Source organism: Trypanosoma equiperdum (genome assembly GCF_001457755.1).
Source record: "Trypanosoma equiperdum strain OVI genome assembly, contig: ctg_1342, whole genome shotgun sequence".
Lineage (NCBI taxonomy): Eukaryota > Euglenozoa > Kinetoplastea > Trypanosomatida > Trypanosomatidae > Trypanosoma > Trypanosoma equiperdum.
In genome coordinates, this window is record NW_027123330.1 from 4,452 (window position 1) to 16,405 (window position 11,954).

At 47.7% G+C, this 11,954-nt stretch overlaps 6 protein-coding genes across 6 annotated transcripts; all 6 read left to right on the forward strand.

Moving 5' to 3' along the window:
* Window positions 1-16: 16 nt before the first annotated feature.
* On the forward strand, window positions 17-1,081 carry TEOVI_000647200 (uncharacterized protein; the record flags this gene model as incomplete). Its single annotated transcript, XM_067221175.1, has 1 exon — window positions 17-1,081. One exon carries the CDS (start codon window positions 17-19, stop codon window positions 1,079-1,081), a length of 1,065 nt encoding a protein of 354 aa, XP_067077276.1.
* A 930-nt stretch (window positions 1,082-2,011) lies between these two features.
* Window positions 2,012-3,589, forward strand: TEOVI_000647300 (uncharacterized protein; the record flags this gene model as incomplete). The annotated part of the gene is made up of 1 exon (XM_067221176.1): window positions 2,012-3,589. The coding sequence occupies one exon, from the start codon at window positions 2,012-2,014 to the stop codon at window positions 3,587-3,589; it is 1,578 nt and encodes a 525-aa protein (XP_067077277.1).
* Window positions 3,590-3,820: 231 nt separating this feature from the next.
* Window positions 3,821-6,019, forward strand: TEOVI_000647400 (PrimPol-like protein 2; the record flags this gene model as incomplete). Its single annotated transcript, XM_067221177.1, has 1 exon — window positions 3,821-6,019. One exon carries the CDS (start codon window positions 3,821-3,823, stop codon window positions 6,017-6,019), a length of 2,199 nt encoding a protein of 732 aa, XP_067077278.1.
* A 482-nt stretch (window positions 6,020-6,501) lies between these two features.
* On the forward strand, window positions 6,502-7,170 carry TEOVI_000647500 (adenylate kinase, putative; the record flags this gene model as incomplete). The annotated part of the gene is made up of 1 exon (XM_067221178.1): window positions 6,502-7,170. The coding sequence occupies one exon, from the start codon at window positions 6,502-6,504 to the stop codon at window positions 7,168-7,170; it is 669 nt and encodes a 222-aa protein (XP_067077279.1).
* A 2,019-nt stretch (window positions 7,171-9,189) lies between these two features.
* On the forward strand, window positions 9,190-9,879 carry TEOVI_000647600 (adenylate kinase, putative; the record flags this gene model as incomplete). Its single annotated transcript, XM_067221179.1, has 1 exon — window positions 9,190-9,879. One exon carries the CDS (start codon window positions 9,190-9,192, stop codon window positions 9,877-9,879), a length of 690 nt encoding a protein of 229 aa, XP_067077280.1.
* A 274-nt stretch (window positions 9,880-10,153) lies between these two features.
* On the forward strand, window positions 10,154-11,227 carry TEOVI_000647700 (malate dehydrogenase-related; the record flags this gene model as incomplete). Its single annotated transcript, XM_067221180.1, has 1 exon — window positions 10,154-11,227. The coding sequence occupies one exon, from the start codon at window positions 10,154-10,156 to the stop codon at window positions 11,225-11,227; it is 1,074 nt and encodes a 357-aa protein (XP_067077281.1).
* Between the last annotated feature and the right edge of the window lie 727 nt (window positions 11,228-11,954).

Here is an 11,954-nt window from a genome sequence, read left to right on the forward strand (position 1 = left end):
TCACGCTTGTAAGTAAATGAAGCCCTTTCCCGCCTTTTTAACATTGTTCCTAGTTGCGCTGTCACCGCTCACTACCCCGTCCCAGAGTGCTGGGGATGATGTGCAACACAACCTATTTAGTTGGAGTTCTGCGGACAATATGACAGATGGTGATGTTGGAAGTGCTCGAGTACCCGAAGAAGAAGAGAAAGAGCGTACTTCCGTTAGCAATGAGTCAAAGGATGCGCAGTGTAAAGGAAAATACGGTCTTTACTCACACTATGTCTTGGGTCATAACCACTGTTCCTGGGAACCTCCGTATGGCGTAGCAATGTCGCCATTGTATCTCCCTCCAGATATCAGTGCAGACGCGGATCGCTGTTCATTTATGTGGCTCTTGCGTGAAATGTTGTTCACAGCAAGCAAGGAAGGCATAGCACTCGTACCGCATAATGTGAAAAGGGGAGATTCAACACCTCTACAATGCGGTCGTGTGGCATTACACCCGTGGATCGTTGTCCGTGGCGAACCTAAAGAATGGGGACCGATCCGAGGTGTGTCTACGCACAAGGTGATGGTCAGTTCTGATCCTAGTGACGGAACTGACATGCTTTGGCCCCTCCTCCTCCTTGTTTCGTTAGGTGTGCTCGCCGCGTTTCTGCTTTTAATACTCGTTTTTATGATGAAGACTATACGCGGTGGAACGCTGCTGGAGGAGCGAACCACGTCTATGACTGCTGCATCTCCAGATGAAAATGACAAGAAACTGCACGACAATGGAAGTGTGACCGAATGCCGGTCTGTTAGAGAGGGGAAAGGAAATGAAGAGGATAAAGAAGGAGGGCGTGAAGGTGAAAAGGAGGAACAAATAGAAAAGAATGAGATTGGAGAAGAGGTAGTTGAAGCCGAAACAGCGTCTGAAGGGCACACGAGCGAGATTACCGCCCTTCACTCGCTTTCAGGGTCATGGCACAGTGAAGGCAGTGATCAGCTGCTTACTTCAAACGACTCTCCGTTGCCGCAGCCTCCCATCGAGTTGGTTGCATCCCCACTTGAGACTCCAAAGGAGGGGGATGTAAAGGCGCCGCATGGACACTTATGATATCTTTTAAATTCAATAAACTTTGGTTTCGGTACGCGAATACGTTTAAATCAAATATGTGCATATATTAATAATACTAATATGGCCTATTTTAACTCTTAAAATCATGTGGATTTTTTTTTTTGAAGTACCTCACGAAGTTTCGTTCAAAGTCCCTCCTGAAATATCCCCGACGCTAGCGAGGAGGAGGGGGAGTGGTAAAGTTTGAAGAATGTGTAGGACGTGCTTTCTATTTTTTCATGTGTTATTTGTTTGCGGCATTCGCATGAGTTAACATCGCTGCTACTATTTTTCCCCCTTCTACTGCTTTAATAACCGCTGACTATGTTCTTCCCCACTGGGTTTGCTGCGGTGCGGGTAAGTAAAGTTGCGAATAAAAAACGGAGCGGGTTGGTGAGTTTACACCTGTGTGCGCATATTGATTATATGCGTGGTGGTCTGCATTTTTTCTTTTTTTTGCTCTGTAGTCTCTCTTTCGTTCCGATGATTGGAGGAGTTGTTGGCGTGGTGTACGACAATCCACAGCGATAATGACTCTCGTTCGCTCCGCTGCCCCTCTCCCTGCCCTGTGTTACCATACCCTTCTCCAAGGTAATCACGGACTTTGGCATGTCTCTGACTTAGAATGGCATTTGAAGTAACACCTTGGTAGCCACTGGTTTGCTGTTGTTGTGGAGACCCAATAGGAAGGATCTTTTCCTTTCTAATGTCTGCCTCCGTTTTTTTTCCTTTCTGCGGATGCCAATTTTGTGGAGGTGTGGCAGGGTTTTTTTTTCCTGGATAAGCTTTCCTGTATAAGCAAGATGAATACTGTGCGAGTTATACTGCATACCTCACTAGACACCTATTCTCGTTGCAGGTATTATAACATTTACATTGATTTGCTTCATTTCGGTAGCTAGACGTAAGGGGTTAAGTAGGAAACTTTAAATGGACCTACCCATCGAACTGCTTCTGGGGAGTGCACCAGAAAGGCAGCGATACCTGCGGGCGGTGCATATCCTCTTCAACAGCGTCGGTGATGCACTGAAAGCAAACGCTCGCCAGCAACTTCTCATGGCCACAGCGAATGATTTGACGCGAGGTCTGAGCGTAGCCGATTTCTGTCAGTTTCGCAGGAAGTGTTTCGAAAATGAGGACTGGTGTAAGTGTGTATACCCACTTCTCGAGCAAGATGAGAACGTTGTTGCTGATCGGGCGGAAGCGGCAGTGCAGGAGGCGCTTTCGGCTGTCAGATTCCCCGGAGGTGGAGAGAGCAGCACCGAACCTGTTCTGGTCTTTTTATCGACTTCAAAGAGGAGCCGTTCGGAAATAGAGGAGGAATTTGAAATACCGGGAAAACTGAGGTTAGCAGAAGTTTTTGCCAATGTGGGTGATTACGGGGCAATGTATGACACCCTCACGCATCTCTTTGTTCCCTTGCAGTCCGGCCTCCAACTAACGGCACGTTCGCACAGGTTACCACTTTTGCTCCTTCAGCTACAAGTAATCAAAAGAACCACAGAACTGTGGCTCGGAGCTGGAAACGTGGAAGCCGTACGTGGCTACGTGGGGGAATCAACTAGTACTGTGTTAACCGATGCAGTACAAGCCATAGCGGTTGAAAACGGGAGCGGTTCTGTATACTTTCCGAGTCATCAAGTTACTGTAGAAGCGGTAACGGACGAGATAGAGCAACTGCTACTGTTTTTTTCCATTGTTCGCGCCCTCTGTCTCTTTGAAAGTGGTGATTTTTGTGGGTTTGTGTGTTCTTTTACACCTGAAGGCCTACGAGGGACAAACTGGGCTCAGGCGGCTGGAGATATGCTTGTAGAACGGGGTGCGACACAAGTCGCAGCATCTTTTGGAGGGCGCATTAGCAGACCTGGTGTACTTCCTGCCATTCATAATCTGCGACGTGTTGTGGAGGAGAGCGTTACAACAGGGGTGCAGCTGGGTGCCATGCTCTTGCTTTCCGCCGTTGCGACACGACCACGCGCGGAGGCAATGGAGCTTGTAACGCGTATAGATATTATGCAACTCTGGGAAGATATACCCGAAGCTCACACGCTCGTTCACGCTCTACAACAGGCGAACTTTGCAGACGCCCTTCACGCAGCATCAGTGCTCGCATTCGTGTACCTAAAGACCGACTTGTTTGCTTATAAGCACTGCGAATGTTTATTATATCAGTATAAACAAACTGTTATAATGAGATACGTTAGCTGTTTCATCAGCCTTGACTTAAAAAGGGCTGCTATGCATCTGTCAATCCCTCTTCGGGAGTTGGTACACATTGTGCGAGAGCTGATAGAGAAGGAACACATTTCAGCGAAGATAGACCTTGTGGCGTATATGCTAGTGAGTGCGGACGCGTTTTCACCAACTGACACTGCAGCAACTGACAGGAATCTACTTTTTGATTGCATTAACCGCAGCAGAAAATGCGCCGAGGAACTCGAACAGTCGTTACGTCTTTTGTCCGCACAACGGGATAATGCCTCATCTGGGGTGGAGTTTGGACCATAAGCGCGCGGCCGCATGCTCTCCCACTGCGTGCAAACGTTAAGTCGAATCACAGATCATTTTTGCGGTGCATGCCCTTCTTATTCTCTAATTGGAGGTATTTGTTTCTGGTTTATTTATTTCTTCATAATTTTCCACTAACCCCATTCCATATTTTTTTGCCCACTAGGTGCCGTGCAAGAGGTATTTACCGTACCATCGTTCTTTGCGCCTGCAACCCGCCTATACGAATATATGGGTCCGAAAACTCAGGAGGCGCGACCACCTCTACCCGGAACGCCGATGCCACCAATCGATCCCATCTTTGCAATCACGGGCCCCAGTGCTGGCGTGCTGCATGTCAACACAGCAGACCTGCTCCCAGATCAAAGAAACAAGCTTGATGACAACATTTCCCGCGCCATTAGTGACTGCTTGAAATCAGTGGTTGTTCCTCTAGATCGATATTGGAGGGCGGCATCACAGCACCACACCTTACTCTGCTCCACTTCTGAGGATGGTGCTGTGGATAGTTCCAACACTGAGGGTGCTACCCCGTCGCACTGGCCAGCGGCAGAAAGAATACCAGATCCGGAAAATATTCCGTACACATTCTACAGCACAAGGATGGAAGCCATCATTCGACGGAGCTACCAGAAGGACCGCGGTGAGGTTCTCATTGCCGCCGACGTGCGCAGTGGAAACAGTGGAAAGATTTTCAACACTCTCCGTCGACGGGAGATCGCGTCCTTTGTGAACGCGATTCCTCTTGTACCGCAACGAAATCTTTATGTGATGATCGATAAAGACGCCGCAGTTGACCCTTTTTTCGATATAGACTGCAGCCCACCGTTTGAGTGGTTGAATTTTCCCACCGAAGTTGCGGAGGGTGAAAATTTACCTTCAAATGGAAGTCGCGCTAAAGATTCCTCCTCACAGCCCCCAGTGCACATTGACACAGCGGTTGTTGAACGGTGTCTCCTGCAGATCTTGCAGTACTTACGGGATGTAGTTGAGGAGTACGCGGGTGCGAAGTTGGAGCATTGCTTGGTGCTAACGGGTTCAGTTCTTGTGAGTGAATCTAGTGTTGGACCCTCAGCGCACACCGGGGCGACCAGACGGCATAATCTGCTCAGCAGCAAAGACACCAAACTGAGCTTCCATGTTCATTTCCGTTTGGAGAAAAATGTTGTATTCAGTAACATCCGAGAACTCCACAAATTCATGATGAAGATTAGAGGTGGTATAGATGATTCTTTCAATAAGGCGGGGGACCGTGAGACCCGCTCATTTTACCACATGTTGCAGTGTTGCATTGACTTCGGAGTGTACTCGCGCTGGAGAGCCTTCAGATTGCCGTATAATGTAAAAGCTTCTTCGGACGGTTTGAACACCATGAACGCGGCGAGTTTCAACTCCGCGATTGACGCCGCGACGAAGTCACCTTTTAGAACGGCTTTGATACCAAATCTTAGCGTAGGTGAGGCTTCCCATTCCATCGTGCATGAAATTGATTTGAGCACTCTGCAGGACTCACTCTTGTACTTTGAACCCACAAAGAAGCAGCAAGAACATCATGCTTTACTCACCAAATTGTTTGGTGTTTTCAGATTCTTACTTCCTGTTGTGCCCAAAGTAACAGCCATAGGAAACGCTGAACTTGCTAAATTCTTGTTGGCTCACCAGCCCCCCTTTCCACCCACTGAGGAATCCGTCAACCCATCTTACAGGGATGATCTAGCGCGAGTAGTGTTCGAACTGGCTCTGATTCAGCGGGATGCCAGTAATTTGATGAATGAAGGTGATGACAAAAACACATTTAACTTCATCATGTGGAGTGATTCCGCAGAGGATGAGCGGGATAACGCACTCATCCAGGGTCCCTTCGGCATTAACCGGCCACCTTTGCGTGATGGGGCGCGTGCGCCAGTTCGTGATAGCCGGATTAAGAAATTGATAGCTGAAGTTTTTCACTGTTTGTCTCCTGCTTTTGGTGGTGGTTTGAAAAGCAATTTACAAGCTCAATCATCGGACATCTTGCGTCAAAGTGGCTCCTACATAACGGCGGATTCGCTCAGTGTGGATTATCAGGATGGCGTACGTTTCTATTATGTACGTCAAAAGTCGTCCAAGTTTTGCATTAGGTTGGGCCGTGAGCATCGATCGACTTACCCTCAGCTCTACCTGACCTACGGATCTATTAAAATTCGTTGTTACAGCAACGATTGCTCTGGCAAGTGCCACTGTTTGAAATGGTCTCCAAACGACAATGAGCGGATTTGTGGCAGCTCTGCGGTGCTGCTGTCTGTGGATGACAACGGTTATCCAAAGTACGACCGTTTAGCGGAGATCCGTGACCTTCTTTTCCCACCGCTGTCGCAGGAGGAGCTTATAAGGCGCTATGGCATTACTTCAGTAGCATCGGGAGATGAAGATATCGTCCAACAGTGGTGAAGGTGGTTTAGGTTTGTATTGGTGGTTGTGTGCAACAAGTAGTGTGTTTCACAACCCCCCCCCCTTCCCTTCCCTTCCCTTCCCTCGTGTTACACCTCGGTTTGGGTTGCGCAGTTGTTGAATGATTTTTGACTGTGGTTCCTAACGCATTTTTGCACTGAGGCAGTAATAAAGGGAAGTTAGAGGGCGCCACAGTTGGGTAATCGGAGTTCATTGATCTCATTTGGAATTTTTGTTGATTGTATCCACTGTGAACAACTTATCCTGTCGTGTCCATCAGATTCTTCCGTTTGACGTGTTTTTGAGTGGTCTTTTCTCTCCTTTTCCTCCTCGCCATTACATGTTTTGACGTTTGTTTGTGTGTGTGTGTGTGTGTGTGTGTGTGTGGTGTGCGTGTTTTGGTTGTTTACACTTGATGAGCTGTAGTAGAAAGAGAAACAAACTAAATAAGTTGGCAGGTGTTTTGGCCGAGTAGTTGAATCATGAAGGTAATTTTTCTTGGACCTCCAGGCTGCGGGAAGGGGACGCAGAGCCCCTTTGTCGCCAAGCGTTACGACATTTGCCATCTTTCAACAGGTGACATGTTGCGTGAGGCCGTGGAAAAAAAGACAGAGTACGGATTAAAGGCCAAATCTGTCATGGATGTCGGTGGTCTCGTCTCGGACGATATCGTCTTCGGCATAGTAAAAGAGAGCATTAAGCAACCTCGCTGCAAAAACGGTTACCTCCTCGATGGCTACCCCCGTACGTTGCGGCAGGCGGAGATGATGGAAGAGGCGGGTGAAAAGGTAAACAAAGTTATTCATTTTGATGCCCCTGATGACGTCATAATTTCGCGCGTTAGTGGTCGCTGGCTTCATCGCGCCAGTGGCCGCATATACCATGAGGTGTTTTGCCCCCCAAAGGTGCGCGGTTTGGATGACGTAACCTCTGAACCACTCATACAGCGTCCTGACGACCGCAAGGAGGTGGTTGAGAAGCGGCTCGTTGGGTACCACCGCCAGACCAAACCACTGATTGATTATTATCGAGCCAGAGGTGTTCTTGCAACCCTGGACGCGACACAGTCTGTAAACGTTGTGCGTGAATCTCTCAGACGCGTACTTGACCCTGTTGCACGACTGATCGGTGCAAAGATATATGGGAATTAAGGAGTTATGATGTTGCATGTTTGGCCACCGGTTGGTGATGGCGACTTGGATTTGGTTCGGCGTAATTTAACCTGTGGTCCTGTAAGGTATCCCCCCATTTTTTTTATTTCAAGCGATTGGTTAGTTTGGAAAGAGGGAAGGACGGATAGCAAATGTGCTTGAATTCCTCCTTCGTTTTTTTCTTTATTGGTTAAAAAGGACGAATTAACAGAGAGGGGGGGGAACGGTAAGTAAGGTAGGCTAATTACAGCATATATGGGCTAAAGCAGCATAAGGGTGAATGAGGGGGAGGGAAGAAAAATAAAGAATGAAATGAAAAAAAAAAGTATTTAACAAAGGAGCGGGATAGGTGAATAGTTGTAGGCGGATAACATGAAAGGGAGGGATGTAAAGGAAGGGTTGATTTATAGGAATGTGAGAGCGGAAGAGGAAGTTATTCCTATGGCGGTAGTAATGTCCATGGGACGGCACCGCGTGCATCGGCGACAGCGATGGTGAAGGAAAAAAAAATGGAAAATGGAGGGGAACGATAGCAACTATGGTAACCTTAACAGAATCTGTAGGTGAGTGATCGTATGTTAGTTTTGGTTAAGGGTGAAAGGTAGGATGCAAAACCTCGGTAGCTTTTCTACCTTTATGGTTTGTTGAAGCCTCCCTTTTTTTCTTTCCGTTGTTGTTGCTGTAACAACGTGTTGATCGTATTTTAAGTGGCTTGCGGTTGGCATCCATGACTGCCACGTGTTAGCTTTGTTTCCTTTTTTTTTTTGACCCCTTACCGACGGAAGGGTGGGCATATCAGGTATCATTCTTCCAACTTCTATTTCACAACCCCGCAGGTGCATCCACATTATCCACATTGTTGTTGTTATCATGACAGTAGCGGGTGATGGGTGCACGTTTGTGTGTGCGTGTGGACGGAGGGAAAAGGGAAGGGGAAATTGGAGATTCTGGTTCTGTTGTTATGCGCCGTTTGTGCGCTGCGCGGTTTACTAATCCGCGTGGGTGATTTGGGGGAGTGACGTGCGATTCCCTTGACGTGTAATTCTCTTCGTTTACATGTATGCATTAATGTATATGTTTGTTTTTGTGCACAGCTGCTGTCTGGGTGCCTCTGATGACAAATACGCATATCCATGTATGCACACATCTCACTTACGACGTCTCCGCACTATCTGTGCGGTCTATACTGTTATTTTCTTACTTTTCCCTTTCTTTCTGTCGTTGTTGTGGTTCATACGCGGTTCTATGTAGCCATTCCACTTCGTCTCATTTTGTCACCTTTTTTCCCCCTCCCGCCCGCCTCTCTTTAGGATCGGTGGATGAGGTACCGGCTTCAACCTGTTGTTTGATTTCCTTCCTCTTCAATTTTTCCTTTGAAATTTCGGCATTTGTTTGGCCGACGGATGTGACGGAAAAATAGTCGTCGGTATCAGCGACATAAATATGTTTCTTCATCTTTTTTTCTTTTTTTTTTGGGGGGCCTCAAAGGTAGCTTGTGGTGGGGAGGGTCACGTTGTGTATGGCTTCAGGGAAAGGGGTCTATTTGGTGTGTTCCTCCCCTCCCTCAGGAGCACAACTCCACGGCTACATGTTTATGCTAACCAGAGTCTCCTTCGGCTTGTATTTGGAGAACTCAACGGGTGCGTGATATTATTGCGGTGTATGACTACATTAAACGTATTCTATATATATATATATATCCTGTTTTATTCTTTTCCTCTCCCTTTCATTAAAAAAAAAACCCTTATATAATCTTTCGAGAAGCCCAACTGGAAGCACTAAGTAGTTGGGGCGGGCGGCAGGTTCTCTTCCATTTTCGTGGTCTCATAAAGGGGAGTCCATCAGGAGAGGTAGATACCATTCCAGTAGACACTGACTGGCTTCACGCGTACTACTGCAGGTGCACCTCTTTTTTTCGTTGCGCTAGTCATACTAACCCCATTTTTTTCCTATCCCCGCCTGTAACAACCCATTGGTTCATTTCCAGTGACGATACGTCGGAAGACGGGGTGAGATACGATGCACGTGTTTCTCACAGGTCCACCAGGGAGTGGAAAAACTTCTGTGAGTACGGTTCTCAAGGAACGATACGGTTTCTGTTACGTAACTCCCATTGAGGCGGTATCTCATGCCGTAGAATACAGCGATACTGATGTGGGAGATAAACTTCGGCGTTACGTGGACGAGGGAGAACCCATCCCTGACGACTTACTTGCACGGGCGGTGGCGGATGCCACTCGCGGCCCGGACTGTACCAATGGCTTCTTGCTGAACGATTTTCCCAAAACGGCTGAGCAAGCGCGACACCTTAAAGCGGAGGGTATAGAACCAGATGCCATCGTCGTGCTTAGTGTTCCTGATAGTTTGTTGGTTGACCGTCATGCGGGGCGATGGGTGCATCCCAGTTCGGGTCGCGTGTACCACACCTTTTACAATCCCCCTAATGTTAAGGGGCGTGACGATGTTACTGGGCAACCGCTGGTGCAGCGACCAGAAGACACGGAGGAGGCTGTACACCAGGGGCTTGTGAAGTATTACGAGAGTATTAGAGGACTTCGCGCCGTATACGGTGACCCTAGACTTTGGCACACCGTTGACGGTTTTGCTTCCCTAGATAGTGTACACGTCTCTATATGTCGTGTGTTGGATCCTATTATTGCAGACAAGACACGTCGATGGTGGTCCAAGTTGTTTTGGTGGTCAAGTTGAACCTTCCTTATCTACCATTGCTTTAAGGGCACTGTGCGCTGCATTGCTGTATCGCTGCTGTAAGGGTTGCTCAGCTTTTAATCTTTGCTGGTTCACCACAGCTCTTTCTGTGCGCACGTGTGTGCATCATACTTGAGTTTCCTTTGGTTTTCGCATCTCTTGTCCCGTGTTGCATTTTTACATCGATTATTCTTACTTTACCTGTTGGGTGTATGGTTAAGCACGCTGTGCTATAGGTAAGAAAGCCGAAGCGAATACTGAGGGAGGTTAGGGGATGGTAATTTTCTTTGGTCGAGCACAAACCAGGCGAGTGACTGGAAAAGTAGTTGTGTTCGGTGCAACAACCAATGTAGGCAAGCACCTTTCACTATTACTAACGCTTTGTCCGCAGGTCAAGGAACTGTGCTGTTTTGACCCGCTAAATGACGTCACACTTCGTATGACGGAGACACGTGTCCGCGGGATTGTGAAGGACCTCTCACATATCGATACTGGTGTTGTTTTGAGAGCTGTTGATGACCCGCAGCAGTGGGAACCAGCCATGAGGAACGCACAGTTGGTGCTTATCTGCACTGGCAGCATTCCCAACCCGAGTCGTCTGCAACGTGACCTTGCACTCGCGGAGTGTGCACCAGAGTATCTCGTTGCGATGGAATTAGTGGCCAGGGCAGCTCCCCACGCCATCGTTGGTATCGCTTCTGGTCCTGTTAACTCCTTAGTGCCGTTAGCGAGAGAGGTGCTTCTGCGACACAGTGCATTTGACCCACGCAAGCTTTTTGGCATAACTTCACGTGATGTTATGCGAACGCGGGTTCTTTTTGCAAAGGAACTGCACATGAACCCTTACGATGTGAATGTGCATGTTGTAGGTGGAAAAGGTGATGCTACTGTTTGTCCACTGATTACACAGACGGGATTCCAACTGCCACATCAGCGAATGGTACAGCTCTGCGAGGAGGTCCAACGTCCTGAGAATTTTACAGCAGGCGACCACAACTCCACGGGGTGTCGCGTTGACAGCCAAAACGTTCAAGGCCAAGAAAAGTTTACGTGCCCCACCTTGTCGACTGCAAACGCAGCATATGAATGGGTCACTTCGATAATGAAGGCACAACGTGGAGACCGTGGCATTACCGAGTGCTCTTTTGTAGAATCTTCGATAAAGAGAGAGACGCCTTTTTTCAGCTCGCGCATTGAACTTGGTGAGGAGGGCGCTGCGCAGCTTTTACCATTGGGTGCTTTGACACCGTATGAGGAGGAACTTGTGGCAGCTGCTGTGCCGCTGATTGTGGAAGATGTTGAAGCTGGTTTGCGTTTATCCAAGACAGGGGTAGATGCAGTTTCATGAGACCCAGCGCTGTGAGTCTTTTCTCTCTTGTTGTGATTAATATCGAAATGTTGTTTAGTAGCGCTCGTTGGTTAACTTGTACACTTTTTTCTAATAGGGGAGCAAAAGTTATTGCAACTCTTATTTGTTCTTGGCGATCTAGTTCTATCCGTTTCTGTGCTCGCCTCCGTGTGTATAGGTTTGCGTGTGTTTGATAGCCACTTGTTTTTTCTTGTCGCTTGCTTATACTTCCTTACACTTTACTTTACTGCTAATGCTAATGCTCTTGACACTACTAAAGTGATAACAAAACAACAAGGTCAAGCATTAGTGACATTAATTTAATATTGAAGCGAACAGAGGTGTACACGTACACTTCCCTATCACTTGGCATTTTCTCTCAAGAGAGGAAATTGCAGCGATCATAATAAGGTTCAAAGAAGAAAATATTTACAACCGATATGCGTACCAGTGCAACTCTCCAGTTTAAAGTTGCCGTCCTCGGTGCTGCCGGTGGTATTGGTCAACCGTTATCGCTTATCCTGAAAACCAATCCTCTTGTGTCTCACTTGAGTTGTTATGACATACATGGTGTGACAGGCGTGGCTGCAGACCTCTCGCACATTTGTTCTCCAGCTAAGGTGACTGGTCACCTGAAAGATGAACTTCACAAAGCAGTTGACGGAGCTGACGTTGCAATATTGCTCGCAGGTGCTCCGCGAAAGCCGGGGATGACTCGCGAAGATCT